Source organism: Ostrea edulis, chromosome 5 (genome assembly GCF_947568905.1).
Source record: "Ostrea edulis chromosome 5, xbOstEdul1.1, whole genome shotgun sequence".
In the NCBI taxonomy this organism is placed as follows: domain Eukaryota; kingdom Metazoa; phylum Mollusca; class Bivalvia; order Ostreida; family Ostreidae; genus Ostrea; species Ostrea edulis.
The window spans coordinates 81,283,336-81,309,222 of record NC_079168.1 but is presented as its reverse complement, the minus strand read 5'-3'; the positions used below and the strand labels follow the sequence as shown (position 1 = coordinate 81,309,222).

General features: G+C 36.9%; 2 protein-coding genes across 12 annotated transcripts in view; both read left to right on the top strand.

The window, feature by feature from the left end:
• Positions 1-2,745, top strand: part of LOC125652720 (serine/threonine-protein kinase MRCK alpha-like) — a 47,297-nt gene extending 44,552 nt beyond the window's left edge. For 7 of the 11 annotated variants that reach the window (XM_056166441.1, XM_048882092.2, XM_048882089.2 and 4 more), the window contains one exon: positions 153-2,745. In XM_056166441.1, coding sequence (XP_056022416.1) covers positions 153-302 — 150 coding nt within the window. In that variant the 3' untranslated portion in view covers positions 303-2,745. The remainder of the gene's footprint in view (positions 1-152) is intronic. The other 4 variants (XM_048882091.2, XM_048882096.2, XM_048882090.2 and 1 more) reach the window with 1 other exon arrangement.
• Positions 2,746-13,010: 10,265 nt separating this feature from the next.
• Positions 13,011-25,887, top strand: LOC125652721 (putative transcription factor p65 homolog). Its single transcript, XM_048882097.2, has 12 exons — positions 13,011-13,163; positions 14,403-14,519; positions 15,026-15,273; positions 15,641-15,786; positions 17,591-17,682; positions 18,338-18,478; positions 19,613-19,711; positions 20,157-20,251; positions 20,917-21,055; positions 21,724-21,789; positions 21,979-22,050; positions 24,356-25,887. The coding sequence occupies exons 1-12, from the start codon at positions 13,139-13,141 to the stop codon at positions 24,964-24,966; spliced, it is 1,851 nt and encodes a 616-aa protein (XP_048738054.2). The 5' UTR covers positions 13,011-13,138; the 3' UTR covers positions 24,967-25,887.

Here is a 25,887-nt window from a genome sequence, read left to right as displayed (position 1 = left end):
TCATTCAATTTCATCAAAATACCAAATTTGTTTGCTAACGGGAGAAACACTATCATTTGATAAAGAGTTTAATTCATGCTTCATACTGATTTAATTTAAGTCTTCTTACTGATAAGCTTTTGCACTGATCTGTGGCCTTCTGTTTATTGTAGGACATCTCGTTTGACCGGCCAGGCACGCGCCTGTCCGTAGCGTCCACTACCAGTAGTACTTATAGCAGTTCCCCCGCCTCCGCCCGAGAAAGTCTGTCTGAAGATCATCACCAGCATGAGGACCCGGAGATCGAGACATCTCATCTATGAAACATCTCTCAACAGAACTGGCCCTGAGATATCCAATCAGAGGACAGGAGCTGCTGGAGATGGTCACATGACAGGATGCATCAATTGATGGATGGCGCTGTCTCCCCATTTTTGTTTTAGCCTCCTTTGTTTCTGATGTACATGGCTTTTGGTTCAGCTGACCATCACGCTTCAGTGATCACACATAGGGACTTTGTTCAGTGTTCAGTCATCATGTGTGGTGTTGTATTGAGGATAAAGATTGTGTGTGTTAAAAACATGTGTGTTGTGCACATAATCATGGTCAAATGGATCTGTTTTCTTGACTGATCAAAGTCTGGTTCCTTAAGTGAGGAATTTGTTTTTATGATTGTTTATCCACAATTGTTACTGGAGATCTGATAGTTTTTATCATATTCTAGGTCCATTATTTGTAAAGTGTCACAAGAGATTATAATAATGTTTCCTCTGTAATCCTGACTAATTATATATTGTTTATCTTTTACACACAGTATTTATCAAGCCCTGGAAATGTGAATATTACACAAGAGATGTATGTTGAGCCTACTTTTAAAACAGAGCACCTGGGGGGTTATATATGGCCACTAGTTTTACTGAGGTTTTATGGCCTGGTTGATTTTAATGATTCCGAGTCCACTGCTGTGGCTCTGGTGTTTTGTGAACTTTTCTCTTCTATGATGGCATGGATATCAATATGTTCGAGTCTTCCATTTTTTTGTGGTCTGATTTATAGTGTGATACAACTGCAGGTAGCGGAGAGCAGTGTGAGATGGGTTAGTTCCCCTGACATGGGTTAACTCCCCCTGTACTTGGTGCTCTAATGATTGTACTTAACAAACCAAAGCAAATATCAGCCTCTTATTTTTATTTGCCATGTGTACAGAGTGGTTCTTGTTTTTTTGTGCCAAAATACATTTTAATGAAGACAGACAAGACATGTGACATGAACCAGGTCTGTTTTCTCTGTGGTGGTTATTCATGTTGTGTGTCAGATGTTACATCTCTTTAAACTGGTATTACATTTAATTTAAACATTGCATTGTTGTCACCTTTTGATTAGCTTAATGTAATTTATGATATCTCTTGAGTTTCTGTCAGTTTTTAAGCATTCATATAAGAAAAATGCAAATCAGCAATTTTCTTTTCAAAACTTGTATTGATCAATTTTTTTTTATTATTATTATTTTTTTCTTCTCCATTTTATAAAATGGTAAAGCCAGCTTCTGTAGAGCTTTTTGAATAAAAATTCTCAAGTAAAAAATCATTGAAATTTGAAATGTTTTAAGTCAGGAAAGAAATGGCAATAGCTTGTCTGATGTGTCGCATGTCCTTCACTTTAATAGCATACATCGGAGAATTCTATTGATAATGATAACTAATGTTCACTGCAGTCATTGTCCTGACCTGTTAGTTGTTGAGAGTTGTGTGTAGATGGGTGTTTGGTGTAGATACATTGTGACAAGAACACCGATTGGTGTAGATACAATTTGTAGATGACGCTATGGTACACATAACATTCCCGTGACTGGTCTGTTAACACTGGACCTTAGTGTCACATTACACTCCTGTAGTTATTGTACAGTTGCACTCAGTCAACATGCCATCTGTTCCTGTGATGTCATGGGAACCGTGCCGTAACTTTTCTTTGTATTCTACCTCCGCTAGAACAAATCATTTCTCTTCTCTCTTTTTTTGTCGTCCGATGATGAATTATTTTCAGTATGACAAGGGTAATTATATGCTGCGAGCAGCAAAATAAACTTGGCATTGTCATGAGTTGGGTACTGTGGCATTTTGTGACAGTAGTCTTTCTTCGTCCCTAATCCCCCTCCCAATTAGTACAACAAAATACCACAATGCAGTCTTGTTGTGATGAGTGAGGTACTTTAACATTTTTTGACAGTACTTAGTCTTTCTGATGCCCCCTCTCCCTATTAGTACAAGTCTACCACAATGCAATGGCCCACCAAAAGAGCTGTAACGTCATATAAAATAAATCTATGTTTACTGTGTGTTAAATGAAATGTAGATCATGACTCATTCACGCTAGGAAGATGTCTGAGTATCTCTTCATATCTAAATTACTTCCATGCCAGTCATTCAGTAGAACTCGCAGTGGTGTTATTCTGTCAGTTCGAGTATACTCGGCAGTCTGAGTACACTCAGGCAGTAGGTTTTTTTTTTTCTGTACAAGGAATCAAAATAATGAAGTGCAATTGAGGGTATATATAGTGTGGAGCTGGGTGATGTATATATGTAAATGTGCCGCTGTATAAAAGTAAACTGCATATCAGTATGGCTGAGTCTGTAGCCCTTATGTAGGCTTCTGCTAATTATTGTATAGAATTTTTATAACACAATAATTCATAACTGTGTATTAAATGCAAATTATAAAATGACAATGAAACAGACAATTATTAAAAAAAACTGCTGGAAATATGAATTTGTATTTTTTCTTTGTATCTAAAATCTATGGAATGGGGTGTAAATGACTGTGAGTAGATGAAGCACATAGTAATGCTGTCAACTACAGCAATTGGTCTTACCAGTATAACCACTACATAATTAACTAAATGTTGCCAGGTGTAGATTGCAGCAAAGTAAGAGAACTACCATAGTAGGAGTGTTCCGTTGTGTATTCAGAGATGAGACAATTTGCATATCAAACACAACTTTATTATTTTCCAGGATAATACATTTATTGCATATTCACCAAAGAAGATATCTCATTGGGATAGGATGAGAAGTTTTTATGTCTGAATATTTGTGCTAAAATGTTTGGAGATGAATCTACTCGTAGATTTTGTCTTCAAATATGTCCAATTGGATTTGTTACTGATAAATAGAAGCTCAATACGTGATGGTATGATGTCATCACTCATTTTGCTGGGCAGTAGAACCTCAATATGTGATGTTATGATGTCATCATCCGTCTCTGATCAACAGAACCTCAATATGTGATGTTATGATGTCATCATCCGTCTCTGATCAACAGAACCTCAATACGTGATATCATCTGTCTCTGATCAACAGAACCTCAATACGTGATATCATCTGTCTCTGATCAACAGAACCTCAATACGTGATATCATCTGTCTCTGATCAACAGAACTTCAATACGTGATGTTATGATGTCATCATCTGTCTCTGATCAACAGAACTTCAATACGTGATATCATCTGTCTCTGATCAACAGAACTTCAATATGTAATGGTATGATGTCATCACAAGTTTGTATAATTGGTGAAAGTTCACATTTTTGAAATGCATGAGGGTATATGGACTATGATGCTTCAACCCGGCATATTTCATGAGTACATCTTTAATATGATCACGAAATTTTAAAGTCCTACATCTTGATTAGGTAAACGCGGTAATCCATAGTCAAACTCTGTGTTAAGTAAAGAACTGTATAAAATCAGTACGATGCACGCCCAAGAGCATTCAACCTAATGACAGGTTGTACATGTATATGTAAATTAGATCGTTATAATGTCCAGAATTTGCGAAATGAGACTGTTGAAAACTTATTTGTCAGTAGCTTGCCTTAATTTAAAAATTCATCATATGTGGAAAATACTCTAACGTATCGAATCAGTTGGGAGATATAAACACCATGTGCGGGTAATAATGAGATTGCTTCATTAATATTGGAAGTTTAAAGATGGTGAAGCTGAAGTCATCCTGTTCGTCATAAAGTTGAGTTGTTAGTTTGCCGTTAACATCTATTTCCAATAAAATATACAAGTATGAAGCAGATATGGAAGACTGTGATGTCTTTTATTTCGAGTTCATTAGGATATGAAAGGTGAAGATAGCGAACAGTAATATATTCATCACTGCATAAGTGAATGTGCTCAGTAGGTTTTAGACTTGCTCAAGTCTCTATGTTTAATAATCAGTGCTCTCTTTAATACTTTTGATAATGCCAAACATAGAGACTTGTAAACCCTGCAAAATCACCGACCAGAATACGGTCGGTAAAGGGATCATATTACAATACTGCAGTGTGGTGTTGCAGAATCGCTGATAAGTTGACAGGTGATGTATGGGTATGGGAATTTCCAAAATGTTACAAAGTTGAACAATTAAAGCTTCTCTGAATTAAGACAAACACGGAAATATCTAACCCTCTAAAGCCATATCATATGGATTAAATCAGTTGTCAATAAGTGATTTAAAATCCAACCAGAATCTAATCTCTTAGATGTTCCATGTCCATAGGATTCCAATAGATTTCCTATTGTTTGCTTATAGTTTGTTTTAAGTTTCAAAACACTTTCATTCACCTCATTGACTTCTCTTGCACACTTACGACAAACTTTATCAGTATGGGTGTCTGGATTTATGTCAATGTGCAAGTATCATTCAATTAACACACAATATTCTGTCTTGGATGATCCTTGAAATAATTTTGGAAAATTCACAATTTTTGTACATTCTTTTCTGCTTTTCCTAATTATGCAATTAGTTTTATATTATTCTATGTTTGGTGGCATTAAGTATGATAGAGAGCAGATATTTTCTGAAATACAGTAAAATTTGGACAAAATGATAAAGTAATTAAAAACAACATAGAGACTTGAGCAAGTCTAAGTTTTCTAATGCAACTCATGAAATAAGTCATTCATTCATAGATTGGGTTAAAATTTTGAACCTAGGATTTCAAATCTAAATAAATAATCATGCACCCGCTTCAAAGAATAGAAAAAACAGCAACTATTCGATGTGTTGGTCACATTCTTTAGTTCTTAAAAACAAATATAAATGGATGCAGTCATCCAATTGCATGCATGAACAAAGAATGTTCTCTAACTATATCAAAATCTGCCTCTTCAATGCAGCATTCTTTAACGTTATGTAATCAAATATGCTTGCAACACAACCATTGCGCCAACATCAAGATAAAAAGTTTACAAACGTCGAACCAACGTTGGCCCAACGTAATGCTCCCCATCTTGCATTTAGTTCGCAGTACAGCTATTGGGCCAACATTGGACCAGTGTAATCACCCCAACTAGAACTCATGCTAACACCGGGCCAACGCTGCGCCAACGTACTATTACCAGCTTAATTAAACATCTTTGTTAAAGATGCATTACAACATTGGGCCAACTTCAGAATCCCAACATTCTCGGAAAATAAAGCAACTATAGGAGTTAATTCACATATGTAAGTTGGACCAGCGTTGGGCCAACATAGAAATCCCAACATGGTTGAGACGATTGGCATGGTAACTATTGGCCCAATGTTGGCCCAACGTAGTCTACCCCACGCCCACCATACAACCATTTACCAATGTTGGGCCAACGTAGTCATGCTATCTGATATATATATAGGTCCTCAGTATCCCTTGCTTAATTTCTGTTGAAACAAGGGGGTATTTATATTCGGTCTTTCCTGTGATAGGAAAGACCGACTATAAATAACCCTCTCGTTTCCACAGAAATTACCCTTGCTAAATTGTCGTAAGAGACGACTAAATGGGGTGGTCCTTCGGATAAGACTACAAAAACCGAGGCCTCGTGTCACGACAGGTGTGGCACGATAAAGATCCCTCCCTGTTCAAAGGCCATAAGCGCCGAGCATAGGCCTAAATTTTGCAGCCCGTCACCGGCAATGGTGACGTCTCCATATGAATTCTCGAGAGGGACGATAAACAATCAATCAATCATAAATATTTACATATGATGATTGACCAAAGGTCGAAATATTGGGAAATGGCGGGTTTACAGGTGAAACAAGATTACTAATAGAATGGACCTGCTTGAACTGTTCATCAGGATTTCCCGTACAATTTAAGAATGCAGGGAGTATATATATGTGGTGTTGCAATTTTGTTACGTTGCGCTGCTTGTATTTGTCACTTCATTGCTGGACACTGTGATATCTGACTTTGGATATTTATCAAATATTTATAATTATGTCAAAATATAATACCGTTGGTTTGTAATTCTAGCTTGTGAATCATTTTAATCTTGTTTTCCAAGTTTGCTTTTATTATTGACAGTGACCTCGACACTAGAAATGCACCCCCGGCGCAGTGCCCAGGACCGAGTTTTACTAAAGGTCGTAAACTCAAACGTGGGCGTAAACCTAGCCGTAAACGTAACTTGCGCATGAGAGCGTATATCAAAATCAATAACCTTAATCTAGCTTTGTCTTTGGAACAAAAGTCGAGTACCAACTTTTTTCTATTAATGATTTCTTTTTGTAATTTTCTTCTTCTCATGATTGAGCTGGTTGCCTGTTTTGGAACACTTTGAAGATAGAAGATTATATATGTCATTGATTACGATCTTGTCGCAATTAATAATAATCTCATAATGACCACGTGCATATCTGGCAGATTTCTTATAAATCCCCTGTCAATTGTCAATTTATTTAATCTTTTCATACAGTTTTAAAAGTTACCTGTAGATCTACGTCAGTTTTAAAGCACCCGTAGATTTTCTCGTAATTTTCCACGTTAACGTACGTTACGACCTTTACTAAAACACAAAAAGAACTCGCACGTTACGCTTACGTATAGATTTACGCCTACGTTTGAGTTTACAACCGTTAGTAAAACTCGGCCAAGGACGTCCTACTGTGTGACTCCTGTGAAACTGTCTCCCTACAGAGCTATTGTGAAATCTGTCATATAAATCTCTGTATTAACTGTGTCGGCAAACATCTCTCAGATTCGTCAGAGTCATAACGTTCAAGGAGAGAAGTTCTGCTCTTAAGGAGGTATGCTACACCAGAGAATTTTGATATGAATGAAGGGTGGAAGATATGTACAATATTTTGAAATCGAAAACTTTCAAATTTACTTTATTTAGTCAAAAAATGCAGTTTTAGTAGAAAGCAATTTGGAAAAAAATACCTGCTAGACTCAAACACGCGATCTACAGTTCGGCAGTCGACGTGTTAACTCCGCTAGGCGATAAATTTTGGAATCGATAAATATTGCTGATATTTATATTTTCCTCCATGTTTGAAAGGAAAGCCAGCCATTTAGACGATGTAGAGTACCTCTTTAACAACACAAAATGTCCAAGCCACCCCGATAAACACTGCGAACTTTACTGCATTGAGAAATGTGACATTTCTGTCTGTTTTACCTACCTCCCCTCGCGTCAACGTAAAGCTCACGATCTACCAGTCGTTCTAAACAAACTCAGCTCTAAAACATGAGATTTCGAAAAAGATTAGAAAGAGCTGAGAGACGGAATACGGGAAACTAACAACAGCTGCCGACCAACAAGGAGAGGTCTGGCACCGAGAGATTGTGTGCCGCCATTGTCAACCAACGGGTCAACCAACTTGAAGAGACGAAAAACAAGCTTCTGGCTGTGTTGAATAAACACATAGATGAAATCACACACAGTCTCACAGAACTCAGACTTGAAAAAAATATACTGGACTCCAATGATATGTCCGAAGTCTTCGCCTACAGATCTAGAAATGGCGAGTTCAGAAGTTTACTTTCCAAGTTGCATTACCGACTTTCTCTCCTAAGAAAATACCAGCTCCATGAAATATTTGATTCTCTGTCACCATTGTCCATTACAAAAGAAGAACGTGGCTACATGATGAAGACATCAGAAGCTGTATCCTCTCCTCCAATCAAACCAATAAAGCATCAGAAGCTGTTAGACATCAGAAGCTGTATCCTCTCCTCCAATCAAACCAATGAAGACATCAGAAGCTGTATTCCCTCCTCCAATCAAACCAATGAAGACATCAGAAGCTGTATTCCCTCCTCCAATCAAACCAATGAAGACATCAGAAGCTGTATCCTCTCCTCCAATCAAACCAATAAAGGCATCAGAAGCTGTATTATTTCCTCCAATCAAACCAATGAAGACATCAGAAGCTGCATTCTCTCCTCCAATCAAATCAATATTTGATAAACCGTGACTAACTGCCAGCATAAACACTGAGTATAAACCACTATACAGTGTTGTCTGTCTCAGCGAAGAAGTCTGGACACAGTGGGGGCTAACGACGTAACGAAGCGGCAAGGCTCTTAACCTCCAGAGCGAACTACTGAAGTCAATCCAAACTAAGTCAAGGAACTGGCCACAGGACATAGCAGTGACACGGGGCGAATATCTTGTTTAAATACTGACCGTGAAACAAGTGCTGTAAATATAGTGAAGAATAAGCAAATACAGATAATGTACAGACCACGGAACTGGACACCTCGTGGTGTCTGCAGTACCTCTCCTGGCGACCCCTGGTTACCATGATCAGTGATGATGAGAAACAATGCAAAGTTGTCTGTTACTTTGCCTCCACAGGGACACAAAACTTTCACTGATCCAGTTTGATGATCAGGGTCGTCCTCTCTATTCATATATGGTGTCTATGAACAGATCAGTGGTAACAGGAATCTGGATATCTGTGTGTCTGACTTGGCAGCTAAAAGAGTAGTGGTGGTCAATCCGTCAGGAAAATTCCGAGTTAGATACACTGGTCATCCCTCTAATACCAAGAACTCATTTTATCCACGCGGCATCACTACAGACAGTCAGAGTCACATCTTGACAGCAGACCGTGACAATCCACGTTATCTACATCCTAGATCAGGCTGGACAGTTCCTCCGATACATTAACAACTATCGTTTACTCCGTCCGTGGGGTTTATGTGGGAACACAAGAGACAACCTCTCTGTGAGCGAGTGTCTCACTGGTAATTAAAATCCAATACCTATCAACACAGTGTTAATTACTGATCTAAATACTATCTTAATTACAACTCTATACACTGTGTTAATTACAACTCTATACACTGTTGATAATCTTTTTTTTGTTGTTAATTGATATATGCTTATTTTCCCCGTTTGTCAAGGGCTGTGTATACATTGTATTTCATGTTCCCCTCTGGTATCTAAAAAGGTTGTATTGTTCCATATATGAACCTCTGACGGTTTTTCTTGCATGTACATTGTATTCTATTTATTGTATATACCTCATGTACCGTTTAATATGGTTTGAGCGAAATAAATTGAATTGAATTGTAGGATACACAGGCACTTGTTTCATACATGGGTCCCCCTCCCGGTATTATTAAGGAGAGGTGATCCATGTATGAAACAAGTGCCTGTGGTAGGATAACTATATAAATATATATAAACGTAAGTATATTTTCAGGGACTACCAGTTCATAGGATTAAAATATAGGGAATCAAAATCCTGACTTGTTAGGCTCGTTCTGGCTCATTCTGGTAGCAACCGGTTTATAACATCCTGTCCCAGCGACCTTCTCGAATTTTCCCGCCATATTTCATGTCATGGGGAAAATCGTTGTGGTCAAATGGAAAAAAGATATCTCCTTAGCTTTAAGAGATATCTCTAAAAGTTCGAGAGATATCTCTGAATATCTGTTACAGAGATATCTCTCGAACTTCAAGGAAAGGAATACTACTCAATATATCTTTACATGTATATGGTAAGTTTAAGAGATATTAAAGTTAAAGAGATAATCTGATTCTTTATCAAATAAATAGTAAAACGGCTTGCCATAGGTACGTCTATTTTAATGGTTAAGAATTCCGACTGAAACGAAAGTAGAATATAAGAAAGATGGAAATTGGACTGAAGTTGACCGCACAATAACTTTGTATAAAAATTGGGCTTTCAATGAAATATATATACATAGTGAAAAATGAAATGATGACTCACTTATGTTCATATACTGTAGATATATTTCAAATATTGTGTGATACTGCTTTAAATGTACATATCGAGTGATAGATTGAATGTCTAGACATATTCTACATATCATGTGATAGATTGAATGTCTAGACACATTCTACATATCGTGTGATATATTGAATGTCTAGACACATTCTACATATCGTGTGATAGATTGAATGTCTAGACACATTCTACATATCGTGTGATAGATTGAATGTCTAGACACATTCTACATATCGAGTGATAGATTGAATGTCTAGACACATTCTACATATCGTGTGATAGTCTGAATGTCTAAACACAATCTACATATCGAGTGATAGATTAAATGTCTAGACACATTCTACATATCGAGTGATAGACTAAATGTCAAGACACATTCTATATATCGTGTGATAGATTGAATGTCTAGACACATTCTACATATCGAGTGATAGATTGAATGTCTAGACACATTCTACATATCGTGTGATAGTCTGAATGTCTAAACACAATCTACATATCGAGTGATAGATTAAATGTCTAGACACATTCTACATATGGAGTGATAGATTAAATGTCAAGACACATTCTATATATCGTGTGATAGATTGAATGTCTAGACACATTCTACATATCGAGTGATAGTTTGAATGTCTAGACACATTCTGTTGATCGCGAGTGATAGTCTGAATGTCTAGATACACTCTACGGATCGCGAGTGATAGTTTGAATGTCTAGATACACTCTACGGATCTCGAGTGATAGTTTGAATGTCTAGATACACTCTACGGATCGCGAGTGTTAGTTTGAATATCTATGTAAAAAAAAAAAATCCATAAGATATGATTTTACATTTCCTCCTACATCACGAGTTGTTTTTGAAAATGTGGTGGATCACAACCCGTTGACTCGGGACGATAAATATTTCCCCTCCCAGTGACCTCCACCTTTCACATGTATATGACCTCAAAAATACATTATAAATCAATATCCCCGCGAGTTTGAATGAAAAGATGTGACTGAAATCGTATAAACAATGCCTGACCAATATAGCGAACGTATATAGACATTTTGGTACAGGTAACTAATTTGCAACTTTGTTGCGAGGGGAAAACCAGAAGTTTGTCTTGTGAAAATTTTGAGAGGTTTCTAAGCTTCCCTTCAAGTTACCTTGACCATTTATATCATTTAATCTTGAATATTTTTTTTTAATTAATTAAGAAATGTACACGTTTGTCGCCAACTATAGACCCCATGAGGCATGTTTGCTTAAAATTAATTAATGATTTCGAGGATTAGTATACCGGTACTGTGAACAGGTTAACGAGTAGCTAATAATCTGATTTCATGTCTCTGTACTAAATATACACATAAGCTATACATAGCACCTTTATATTTCACAACAAAACTCCATAAAACCATAACTGTATATATAGGTATATAATTCTGGTTCCAAATATCGCCTAGATATGATGAATAAGGTTAAATAATTTATATGAACAGCATATCATGCAAAACAAACCTAGGCTATTAGCCTGTATGTTTCTCTGTGCAGGGGCGGATCCGAGAATTGCGGTTACGGGGGCACCACTTTATGAGGCAGGGGGTCTGGGAGCCGCCATGAGGCCCCCAGTGGGTCCAGGGCAAAGCCGTGGTGGGGGCGAAGCCCCCGGAAGCTCCTGGATTTTACAGATTTTATAGGGCTTGAAATATATCTCCTATTTAGTCATTTGTACTATTTTCTATCATTTTTTATAAGGTGAAATTAATAAAATGAAGCAAATTTTAAGGGGTTTTCAAGAAAAATTAAGTTCTCCCAATAAAGTAATTCAAGAAATCAAAAGATTTTGTCATTCATTTCTTCGGCAGTGGAAGAAATTATTGCTTCTTACATCGTTTAGTACATTTTTATAAACAAGATACCACGATTTACCTTAAATTTGAAAAAAATTAGGTGGGGGGGGGGGGGCGCAGCTCCTCTGTGGGCCTAAATTGTTTGAATAAATATTTTAATTCTCTATATAGTTCTGTGTAGTTTTTTTTTTTTTAATTGTTTTTTTATTACATTTCTTTGATATAGATCTATATATCATATTGTTCAACATTCACACCGTGGTCCACCCAATAAAGTATTAAATTTCAGTTCTTTTATTGGCACTAAAGCACATGTATGCAAGTGTTGTTAGCAATGTAGTATATAAGATACAGGCTACATGGCCGGTACAGTCAGTTTATAATTAGGTATAAAGAATGATATATAAACGACAGAAAGAAATTTCGCCTAGAATGATTTATAACAGATATTCGGCTTAAATTATATTATTCAACGCCTACAGAAAGTAAACTTATCAAAGTTATCTGTATCAGATAAAAGTTGTGTCAGTCTGATTAAAACCACTCCCCTCCTCCTTGCACTCGTCGAGTATAAGGAGGAGGAGGGGGGGGGGGGGTAATCAGTCGAGTGTAAGGAGGAGGGGGGGGGGGGGGGGGTTAATCAGTCGAGTGTAAGGAGGAGGGGGGTGGTTTTAATCAATCTAATTAAAATTATATCTATCATTGCTCCCGTTTTATTGATATGTCGCATGCTACCACGCGCGACATATCAATAAACAAGAGCAAGTGATAGAGCTAATTTTAATTAGATTGGGTTTTAATCAGACTGTTCAAGTTGTGTATAGGCCCTATATAAACTTATCTGATACAGACATTTAGGGACAGCAACATTAGGGTGTGTGTGTGTTATATTGTTATATCGAAACTTGGATCAGTCTAATTAAAATGAGTCCCTTTACGTTTTATTATTTGTTATGCCGTATGTTTGTTAAAATTAGACTGAAACTAGGATTTTCCATGGTGTGACGTATCAACGAAGATATCCGACAATGGAATCTCGGAAATATCCGAAAATAATAATGAAACATTTTATCACTTAAGAATTCCAAGATGTTGTAAATATTGCTAGAAATCTTATCTGTAATGTGTAAATAATTCTAAAAACAAAATATGAATAGAGGTTATATTGCAAACTCTGACCCGAACACCCACGATTTTCTACGAAGCCTAAATTTAGCACCATTACGTCTTGGAAATTCACATACTGAATATACGTTTGGAAAGTCCAACTCCTGAAATATACTGAGCGCATACCGCAAAAACTTATTCACGATATGGCCGAAATCAACTTTACAGTGGGTATGTATTGCAGAGAAAATAATATTTGTTATAGATGAAATTTTCTCATAAATGAGTGATTTAATCGAATGTTGTCAAACAGAAAGTGGAAATATTTTGGTCGCCATTTGTATTTGCAATAAAAATCGCAGAAGAAGTGAGGTGTTAGTAGAGTGACAACACGCTGACACTGTCTAGCATGCGATTTGTTTGTTTTTAAACTGTCGTATATTGCATGAAAGACAGAGAAATGAATAAATATAGCAAGGAATTGCGAAGTTACATGCTCTCTGAGGCGTGACGCCTACTGTATTTATAAAAATAAAATAAAAAAGTACGTTAGGCCTAGCCGATTTGCGAGGAAACATAAATGCATTTGCTTAAATGGTTTCGTGATGCCCACTATGCATGGAAACATTAATAAGAATTAGCATATTGTCACTTGAAAAAGAATTTTCGATAATATATTGAACACTTTGCCTGTTGAATTTTCAACTTCCTGATTATAAGTCAATTTTGTTACTGTTTGATTTGCATTTGCAGATGTTTCATTTCTGTGAGACACATCTAGTCAATTGACAGGGTATTCTGGTGTCGTCATCATGATTTCTCTACAAAAATACCACAAAAACAAGCAAACAGTTTAAAAACATACAAGAATAAATGTAGTACAGTCTATCACAAATATACAGAGTTCATTGTAAGAGGAAATACTGAGTTACAAATTGTGGAATGGTAATTGTAGGCAGATGTTTTGCTTTTTTTGGTCAAGACTAGTAAATTAGCATAAATTTTCATTGATGTCGTATAAAGAAGCTGTGCGACGTAAACTTCATTGAGATGTGAAATGCCATTATGTGATAACACCTATTATATATGTATGATAACACCCTTCTGTAGTTAAGGATTTGATCACCTGAAAAACTATCAGTGAATTGTTGGATTCTGGAATTAATTTGATTCTTGGAATTGACAAAAACTGTCAGTAGTGACAACTAACTAACAATAATAACTTCAAACTAAATGCCAAATTAGGTGAGTCACAACCAAGTAATAATGCCATTTCACCAACAACAAAAAAAAAGAAAGACCTTTTCCAACAGTTCAATTTCTAAAAGAGTTCCAGAATCCAAAAATACACTGTTAACTGCATTTGACATCCATAACCTCTGATAATCAGCAGTAGTCATTTCCTTTGAAATGCAGAAAAATCAGCTACAACACATTCTTGCAGTATTGTAGATTTATTTTGTTTCACAGACAACCCCATGGCTTTGATGGAGAGTAATGACCTGAGCCGAATGTTAATGGAGGAAAGTACAGAATTGTTATCCAACCTGGATCCTGGCGACAATGAACTTGTGCAGCATCTTATTGGTAAGGGGTTGTTTTATCAACTAGCACACCTTTTTGTTTTATTCTATTTTTTAACTATTGTAATGTATTGTGTGTATTTATCACTTATTGGTGTCTGCCCTTTAGATTTTTTTCTCTGCCTCCCCCTTTACTCAAGAGATTTTTGTCAGTTATGATAAATATGTAATATCAATCTGTATTTATAATGGTTTGATATTGAATTTTAATTTAGTACAAATTATAGTGAATTTTAAATATTACAAATAATGTTCTGATTTTGAATATTTTAATCTTTACAAATGCAAAAGTAAACTCTGGTCTACAATATCAGATTTTCAAAAACATTTCTGAGTCATTAGATTTGGATTGAAATTCCATTATTATAACCAAAGATTCGCTAAACGTCATTCATATTGTGAGCAAGATAAACGTGCTATTGTATTTTCATAAATTTGAAAAAAGTTTATTTAAAGTTTTTCTTTTTCTTTATTGACCCTTTGAAAAATGATGATAATTTGTTTTCACAGCCACACAAACACAAGATCAATATCTTTCACCCTCATCAATGATGCCCCAACCTCAACTCCCCAAATCACCGAAACAGACTCTAAACAGGACAGCCCCCAATAAAACACAGGATGGAATCTATGTAGAGATCACAGAGCAACCAAAGCAGAGGGGGCTTCGATTCAGATACGAGTGTGAGGGGCGATCAGCAGGCAGCATTCCGGGGGAGAGCAGCACCTCGGAGAAAAAGACATTTCCCACCATCAAGGTAGGAGAAGCTAAAGAAGCGATCATAGTAGAGCTGGGGATGTCTGGTCTTTATAGACTATGAAAACGATGCCTTGAGCGCAGGAATCAGATTCTTGAACTCGTTATGTATATGGATGAAAATGATAATGTCTGGTCTTTATAGACTATGAAAGCGATGTTTTGAGTGCAGGAATCAGATTTTTGAAACTTGTTATGTGTATGGATGAAAATGATAATTCATAATTTTTTTCTGGCTAGCATTTAGAGTGTAAGAGGAAGTAACATTAAACTTTGATTGAAGTTAATCCATTTGGAAATGGTCAAATGTGTACCATATGATTGACGATCAAATTCACATTGTATTAATATTTAATGAATTTTTATAGATTCACAACTACACTGGTACAGCTGTGATAGTGGTGTCATGTGTCACTAAGGACCAACCTTACGAACCCCACCCCCACAACCTGGTGGGGAGAGATTGTAAACGGGGGGTGTGCACCTTAAAGGTTAAGGACACTAACGTCATCAGGTAACAAGCGGGGAAACATGACCTTACATATATCCTTTGTCTTGGGCTCAATAAATTGCTGATATTTTTTTGGACACTTGGTTTTTCACAGTCTTGTGGTTCTCATGATCATGCCTTATATTCATTACAGTATCAATGTAAATACATGTACAATTGCACATAAACTGAAATCATTTTTGCATCAAGAAAATCTTGTAAGTTTACAGGAAAACCAAATTCTCAAAAAGAAGTGATTTACAGTAATAAGTTGTAAGTCAGTGATTAATTATTACTGGTGTTATAGTGGTCGGAATCGACCCTAAGAATGGTTGTATGTCATATCCTTGTAGTATGGAGAATTACCAGCGGTTTTTTTTCCGTATATAACTGGTACTGATAAACGGTACCATTCCCAATGCTTAAAACCGTTGATTTTCCCCAATTTTTAGACTAAAAATTCCAAATTGACTTGCCTAAAAAATAGACAGCTGACATCGTAATTTACTTAGTCTGAAACGTTGTATGAGTTAATTAAAATGTTCACTTCCGGTATTAGGTCGAAAGTACAGATCATGGCAGTGCACGTGTTGTAGAGCTACGACAATTCTAGAACGAGCCTACAATGATTCCTGATAGTTGAAATCAATTGCCGATACATTGGTAGAAAATTCCCAATTTGTTCGATTTTGATGCTATTTTTCCCAATTGAATGGGTACCAGTACCAGTGGATTTTGATGCTATTTTTCCCAATTGAATGGGTACCAGTACCAGTGGATAGAAAAAACCCCGCTGATTACCTGTGTGAACAAAGTTTTATTTGATAGAGAATGAGGCAATATGAATTCATTTGATCACAAAGGCGATGAAGTCTTGGTATTTAACTGGCTATTCGGTACATTTGTAATTGTTAGACTCTGGGCAATTATGGGTATCATGTGACATCGGAAGAGAAAAGTGATTTAATTTAAACAATATTTATTCAATAAGTTGATGGGATTGGGCAGCAGGCTTAGCCTATATGAAGAGTAGAGTGAGTAGTCACTGAAAAGTGAGATGACATAGGGTTAGGGTGGAATAGTATCTGTGTAAACTCTGAACGAAGATAGGGTGAAACCAGTATCATTTCTGTGATTTAAATTCATTGATTTCTATTCATATTTAAGAGGTTTGAATTCTCTGTAAGTTTAAGGTTACAGAGAAATTTTCAGTCTATGATTTTGAATGGGTTTTTTTCTTCGTTCTCTATTTTGATATTTGATATTTTTTTCCTCATTAATTGTTGGTTTTCATTTAATACCTGATGCTGATTGTAAAAGTCAATTGATCTCTGACAATTGATTAATAATATTCCTAGAAATATCTTGACCTGTTGAATGACTCATGAATATTATCTAAAACTGATTGTGTTTTGTCATTGAGCATTTTCTATAGTAGGTGTTAATTAAGGAAGAATGTCACACCAAGGAATCTGATAGGGATAGAAAATGGATGATATGTACAATAATTTTTTAAGTTGAAAAATTGTTGAATCTACCTTATTTAGTGAAAAATTGCAATTTTAGTAGAAAGTAATCTGGAAAAAAATTCAAATCCCTGCTAGACTCGGACGCATGAACTACAGATCAGCAGTCGACATGCTAACCTACTGAGCTACCCAGCTAGGCAATTAGATTTAAAAGGAATTTACATGAATTGCTGATACTTATATTTTCATTTAAGTTTTAAAATGGAAGTAGGCCATTATGACAATGTAGTATTCCTCCTAAACCAATTGTATTTTGTCATTGAACATTTTCTACAGCGAGTTTTGATTTTTGTCCACAGTTTTCCACACCTGGGGATTCAGTGTGCCAAAAAGAAGGACGTGGAAAGCAACTTAAAACAGAGAAAGGAAATCAATGTAGACCCCTTCCAGAGTGAGTGCTATTTAATGTTGGTCTGTTTACAGGAAAAAAAGTTCAATCGGGAAGGAAGGCAGGTCATGCACTAATGACCCTGCCTCCCCACTGCTTTTTTTTTTTTTTTAACTGAACACAGTTTCATACAAAAAATAAGAAAAACAAGCAAAAAGTTAACTATTTGATATTTTATTATCGATGTGGCTGGCTGAAACAAGCCTTAATTTCTTGTTTCTGGCAGAGAAAAAACTCACAAATATTTTGCAACAGAGTGGTACTGATGTTGGATTGCCCCCTCATGTCACATTCTCATCAAAACATCCATCATTTGGGAATTTTTAGGAATCATTTAGGGAAAAACACCTGCTTTTCAGCATTGGGAATTGGGCCGAATTTCAGCCCTCTACAGACCCTTAAAAAATCTGATTCAAGACATTCTTCTCAAGACAGCTCACTCAAGGCAGTTTACTGAATTCAGGCTTTATATAAAGGAACACATTTTGTTAGAGGGTGTTGCTATATTACAACAATATAGACCAAAGTACTCGCAGCTTAGAGTACAACTGTACTGAAATCTAAACGCACCGGTGCCTGTAGAGAGGGCACCTGCTGTTCGGACGGACAGGTTTGTTTGTATTTACTCATTATAAAATGATCTAAATTCTTTTGACAGGTGGCTTTAAACACATGAACAAAATCAACAGTATAGATCTGAATGTCGTCCGTCTCTGTTTCCAAGTGTTCCTGCCAGACGAGAATGGAAAAATCACTCGCATCGTCCCACCGGTTGTGTCTCATGGCATTCATGATAAAAGTAAGTTTTTAAGTTATTTAGAAGCTTCATACTACAAATGAATAATAAGTCCTTTATCATGATTTTGAGTAAGTAGAATGGTCAATGGAACTTAATAGCTGGAGTGTGAAAATGGCCCATTAAAAGTGAATGTTAAGAGGGGAGTGAAAATGGCATATTGCATATGCAGTTGCATATCAAATTAAATCCTTTCCCAAGGAAAGGATTTATTTTTCACATTTCCAACTCCTTCTCCAGAACCACTGGGCCAATTTCAATCAAACTTGGCAAAAAGCATCTTTGGGTGAAGGGCTTATAAGTATGTTCAAATGAAGGGCCATGCACCCTTCAAAGGGGAGATAATTGCAAAAATAGGGAGGGGTCATTTAAAAGTCTTCTTCTCAAGAACCACAGGGCCAGAAGAGCTGAAATCTTCAAGAAAGCTTCCTGACGTAGAGCAGATTCAAGTTTCTTAAAATCATGGCCCCCAGGGGTAGGATGGGGCCACAATAGGAGATCAAAGTTTTGCATACAGATATATAGGAAAAATCTTTAAATGTGGGCCAAGGTGACTCAGGTGAGTGATGTGGCCCATGGGCCTCTTGTTTTAAATTTATGTATGATGTAGTAATTAGGCTTTATGGACCATGGATATCGGCCTGGGTAGCTTAGTAATTAGACCACCTGACTAGTAATGCAGGGGTCCCAGGTTCCATTCCCAGTCCAGCCTTTCTTTTTTTACCTTTCCTATATTACATTTGGTGTTGTTGACCACCACTGGACTTAAGGTGAAAGTCCTGGGAGGGGCAAAAAGAATCTGGGTTGTGCATCTTCGAGGATGAAGGCAATAGGAGGGAGTAAAATGTAGTAGTTAGGGCTATATGGACAATGGATGTTGGTCTGGGTAGCTCAGTGGTGAGAGCACCTGACTCATACTGCAGGGGTCCCAGGTTTGATTCCCAGTCTAGTCATACTTTTTCTCCTTTCCTATTATTACAATATAATTACAGTTGTGGGGTAGCACAAGGTTAAAATTGTTCAGTTTCTATGGAAATATTGTCGTACTGGAACACATCTAAATCAGCAGTGTCTCGTGTTTCCTTCTTCATTACTCAGATTTTTCATCAATGATTTTTTAAATTTATTTTTTGATAGAGTCTCTGAACGAATTGGTCATCTGCCGAGTGGACCGGTCATCAGGGAAAGCTAAAGGGGGTGATGAAGTCTTCCTGCTGTGTGAAAAAATCAACAGAGGTGAGTTCATGTGTACATTTATAGTGGTGTCTTTTACTGTGTCTGGCCATCTGTTGTCTGTGTCTGAACATTGACAGTCGGGTATAATTAGAGGCAGGAACAGAGGTGGGCATACGGAAAATTTTAATCAAAAATTATCTTGTCTTGTGAAACATTAAAATTACAGGATTGTCAGAGATTAAAGAGATATAGAGGGGTGTGTAAATAAATTGTTTCTACATTGTTAGAGATTAAAAAAATATACAGGAATGTGTAAATAAATTATTTCTACAATGTCAGATTAAAAGAATATAAAGGAATGTGTAGATAAATTGTTTCTTACAATGTCAGAGATTTAAAAAACATAGAGGGGTGTGTGAATAAATTGTTTCTACATTTTATTATGAGATAGATATGACAGTTGTAATAGTTCATTTGTTGATCCCAAAATATAATCTCCTTTCAGATGACATAGTTGTGAGGTTTTTTGAGGAGAATGAATTTGGAGAATGTCTCTGGGAAGATTTCGCTGATTTCAGCACAAACGACATCCACAGACAGGTAACAATGACATCAAGACCACTTAAGTGATTAGAAACAACATCCACAGACAGGTATCAATGACATCAAGACCACTTAAGTTATTAAAAACAACATCCACAGACAGGTAACAATGACATCAAGACCACTTAAGTGATTAAAAAAATAAACCATGTGAGGCCATTTAAAGTAATATAACAAAACCTCCATCATGGTCAGTTAGAGTGGTAGAATCCATCCTAATAAACTAGTCAAGGTCAAGCTAAACTAGTCAAGGTCAAGCTAAACTGGCTGCGGTCAAGCTTTGTCTTAGAGGTAATAGGAATTTTATGACATTGTTCCCCATGCGCATAATTGCCAAATTGTTTGGGCATCTTGCTCTGTGATGTATTCTTTACAGACAAATAATCTTATATATAATCTGCTTCCTTAAAGATTCTGAAACGGTTTGGTCATAATACATGTATTAACTTCCTTAATAAAGAGAACCATTTTATGATTGAATACTTTTGAAATAAGCTGTAGTGTTTGTACCCAAGTATCACTCTCTTTGTTTTTCAACAATCCTCAATACCAGGCACCAAACAGTCCAAATGTTGTCTGACAGCCATTGTAAAGAGTTGATACCAAAAAAAATGATAAAGAAAAGCACCTTCCTTATTTTTGATCCTTGACTTCTGTTGCAGTATGCTATTGTATTCCGAACGCCACCATACAGAGACACCATGATTACACGACCAAAGGAAGTCAAGATGCAGCTCAAACGCAACAATGAACCAGAAACCAGCGATGCCATTCCCTTCATTTACATGCCTGAAGACCCTGGTACATTTTAATTCTCCTAAATAATAGCAACATTTACATGCCTGAAGACCCAGGTACATTTTAATTCTCCTGAATAATAGCAACATTTACATGCCTGAAGACCCTGGTACATTTTAATTCTCTTAAATAATAGCAACATTTACATGTTTTAGTTGGAGAGCTCAACAAACTAATGTTGACTTACAAATTACACAGTTCATTGTATAATGTAACAGAGGACTACTGGTATAGTTGCTATTGAGGTTGAATTGTCAGGTTTCGTTGTACTGCCGCCTTAATTATCGTATAACAAATATTTTCTGCAGTTGGAAATTTTTTCAATTTGATCTTTGAATGGTAGTAAATCATATTCTGTATTTCCAATTTCTTTCATTTGCATTATACTTATATGTACCTATGTGCATATAAATATATTTTACGATTGTTTTTTTTTTTGCGTAATTTTCCCATCTGCAAAATTCCACAAAAAATGGACAACTGCAGGAAAAAATACCCATTAACAGTGTGTATATATATATATATATATATATATATATATATATATATATATATATACATACACACACACACAGGTCTGTGCAATTTTATTTTACTTTGTAATTACTTTGTAAACTTATAGAGAAGTTATTGTGATAATGACTGTGATGTTGATTTTGATTTTTGACCAGATCCAGACAGAATCATGGAGAAGAGAAAGAGGAAGGCTGACCAGCTGAAGAACTGGGGATTTGATCGTAAGTAAAGTCTTCCCTTCTCCCAGCATACAACGGGATTCAGTCAGACGTAAATGTGTTCCTCAACACAGCTGTTACTTGAAATATTTCTCATTTGATGATTAGAATTTGAATTAAACAAAAATTTAAGATTTTTAGTCATAATCAAAAAAATGTTTAGAGTTATAGGTTTTAATGTAATTATTTCAGTCAATGTGTCGGGAGATGACATCAAACAAAGATTGAAACTGAAAGCTACCAAATCCAGAATCAAGCAGGAAGGTAACTACTTATCACCACTATAGTAACCACACACCACCACTATAATAACCACACACCACCACTATAATAACCACACACCACCACTATAGTAACTACACACCACCACTATAGTAACCACACACCACCACTATAGTAACCACAGACCACCACTATAATAACCACACACCACCACTATAGTAACCACACACCACCACTATAGTAACCACACACCACCACTATAATAACCACACACCACCACTATAATAACCACACACCACCACTATAGTAACCACACACCACCACTATAATAACCACACACCACCACTATAATAACCACACACCACCACTATAATAACCACACACCACCACTATAGTAACCACACACCACCACTATAATAACCACACACCACCACTATAGTAACCACACACCACCGCTATAATAACCACACACCGCCACTAGAGTAACCACACACCGCCACTATAATAACCACAGACCGCCACTATAATAACCACAGACCACCACTATAATAACCACACACCACCACTATAATAACCACACACCACCACTATAATAACCACAGACCACCACTATAATAACCACACACCACCACTATAATAACCACACACCACCACTATAGTAACCACACACCACCACTATAGTAACCACACACCACCACTATAATAACCACACACCACCACTATAGTAACCACACACCACCACTATAATAACCACACACCGCCACTAGAGTAACCACACACCGCCGCTATAATAACCACAGACCGCCACTATAATAACCACAGACCGCCACTATAATAACCACACACCACCACTATAATAACCACACACCACCACTATAATAACCACACACCGCCACTAGAGTAACCACACACCGCCGCTATAATAACCACAGACCGCCACTATAATAACCACAGACCGCCACTATAATAACCACACACCACCACTATAATAACCACACACCACCACTATAATAACCACACACCACCACTATAGTAACCACACACTACCACTATAATAACCACACACCACCACTATAATAACCACACACCACCACTATAGTAACCACACACCAGCACTATAATAACCACACACCGCCACTAGAGTAACCACACACTGCCACTAGAATAACCACACACCACCACTATAATAACCACAGACCGCCACTATAATAACCACACACCGCCACTATAGTAACCACACACCACCACTATAGTAACCACACACATTACCACTATAGTAACCACACACCACCACTATAGTAACCTCACACATTACCACTATAGTAACCTCACACATTACCACTATAGTAACCACACACCACCACTATAGTAACCACACACCACCACTATAATAACCACAGACCACCACTATAAAAACCACACACCACCACTATAGTAACCACACCACCACTATAGTAGCCACTTACCACCACTATAGTAGCCACTTACCACCACTATAGTAACCACACACCACCACTATAGTAACCACACACCACCACTATAGTAACCACACACCACCACTATAGTAACCACACACCACCACTAGAGTAACCACAGACCACCACTAGAATAACCACACACCACCACTATAATAACCACACACCACCACTAGAGTAACCACACACCACCACTATAGTAACCACACACATTACCACTATAGTAACCACACACCACCACTATAGTAACCACACACCACCACTAGAATAACCACACACCACCACTATAGTAACCACACACCACCACTATAATAACCACACACCACCACTATAATAACCACACACCACCACTATAGTAACCACACACCACCACTATAATAACCACACACCACCACTATAGTAACCACACACCACCACTATAGTAACCACACACCACCACTATAGTAACCACACACCACCACTAGAGTAACTACACACCACCACTATAATAACCACACACCACCACTAGAGTAACCACAGACCACCACTATAATAACCACACACCACCACTAGAGTAACCACAGACCACCACTATAATAACCACACACCACCACTATAATAACCACACACCACCACTAGTAACCACTTACCACCACTATAATATTTAGAAAAAATTTATAAGATGCAAGAAATTGGTTCCCAAGAAATATATATTGATATAAAGGCTGACCTTGATTGATTATTGGGAAACTGGTATCCAAGGAATAATGATCCTGAAATTGGTTTATGTAAACATTAAAAGTATTTTAATTTCATGAAGTTTTATATGGTAATTTTCAGAATTAATTGTAAAATTTGGCAATTCTTGATTATTTAATATTCTCTCTTTGTAGCTCCAGACCTTCCAACATACTCCATGGATAATATTTTGGGTGGTGCTCATCAAATGACTCCAGTGTCTAATGTCACAACAACAAAGGATGGGACTTCCCTTAATGTACGTACAGTCGATAACACCACGATGGGAAACGTCACCATAACCCCCACAGAGAGTGTCCGCCAACAGCTGGCAAATCTCCCCGACGATGTTCAAAACAAACTGCTGCAGACTATAGCGTATCGCAAACTCCAGGAGGAAGCCAGCAGCAGAATCAACCAGAATACCACCATGGACAACAAAGACGCAAACACCTTCATTCAGACTTTAATTGGTTCAGCCATGTCTGTGCCACAGCCCTCCAACACAAGTCAAACTCCTGCTCAAAACATCATGTTGGGGGGAGGGCACGCCATGCCTCAGAACTCCGGCATGGATCATGAAAATGTGGACTTGCTGTTTCAGACTTATCTTGGTGACCAGGATCAAAATATGTCCTTTGACAGCTTTGGTTCTAACTTGGGAAACCTGAACTTTGACCCTACGGTGGCCGCCATGGTTAATGTTTCAAGTGAGCAAGGTATAGACGAGACTCGGGCAGCGATTCAGTCCCTGAATCAGTCCTGAGGGTTGCTCTTGGTGCTTGGCATTGTTTATGTTACTGTATTGTTTTAATGCGGGTAATGATTTCATTTCTTCACAAGACGCAGAGTGTTTCCCCGTGCGAAATTCTAAACTCAATATGAGAGCTGTGAAAAGACCCCAAGACAAATGTGTGTACCCATAATACATGCATTCTCAGCAGGATTTGAGCACGCAGTCAACTAGAAAATTCTGTGGGCCTTAAAATAGGTCAGAACCAACAAAGATAAAGTAGATTTAATTCTATGGGTATTCAAGGTATGCTTTGTCTTGGTTTATGGAAGCAGATATAAACCAGGAAGTAGAACCACCCACTCAATGTTTGAGGAAGTGAAACTTCACCTGGCGTAATGATGGGTCTTTGTTATGTGTTTTATATTTAGATTGTGAAACTGAAAGTGCGGGAATTACCTATGTCTTAAATAGGATGTGTGGGAGTATTATATATATAGATGTATGAGAATAAGATTGAAAAAATACCTAATTCTATTATTATAAGGCGGCTGAACATGCCTGTAACAGTTTAGTCCTTTCAAATGAAATAATTATTCATTTAAAAGATAGTTTGCTTGATACAAGAACTCTGATATTAACACCTGTGTACTGAGTCCTGTATGTCTTCTGTGCAGCAATATAGCCATTTATCATCCAGAATTGGATTGAACAGCCTAAATGTTACATGGCATTGAAATGCCTTCATATTCAACAAGTGTACATAGATTGACCATAGAGACATGTAAACATCATAATATGTAAATGATTTATAGTGCTATTCAATATTTAACATGTGAGATGGTTTGGTTGTCCATATATCATTTTGTCAGAAAAAAAAAACATTTGTAAATAGTTCTTATGATTTTTTAAGATAACTACAGCTTATGGAAAATAAAATAATAAACAGCAAAA

Excerpts from the sequence above, each read along its gene's own strand:
- LOC125652721 (XM_048882097.2), top strand. The coding sequence starts at position 13,139 with ATGGCCGAAATCAACTTTACAGTGG. Across the intron at positions 14,520-15,025 it reads ACTTGTGCAGCATCTTATTG|CCACACAAACACAAGATCAA; the intron begins GTAAGGGGTTGT and ends TTGTTTTCACAG. Across the intron at positions 22,051-24,355 it reads ATCCAGAATCAAGCAGGAAG|CTCCAGACCTTCCAACATAC; the intron begins GTAACTACTTAT and ends CTCTCTTTGTAG.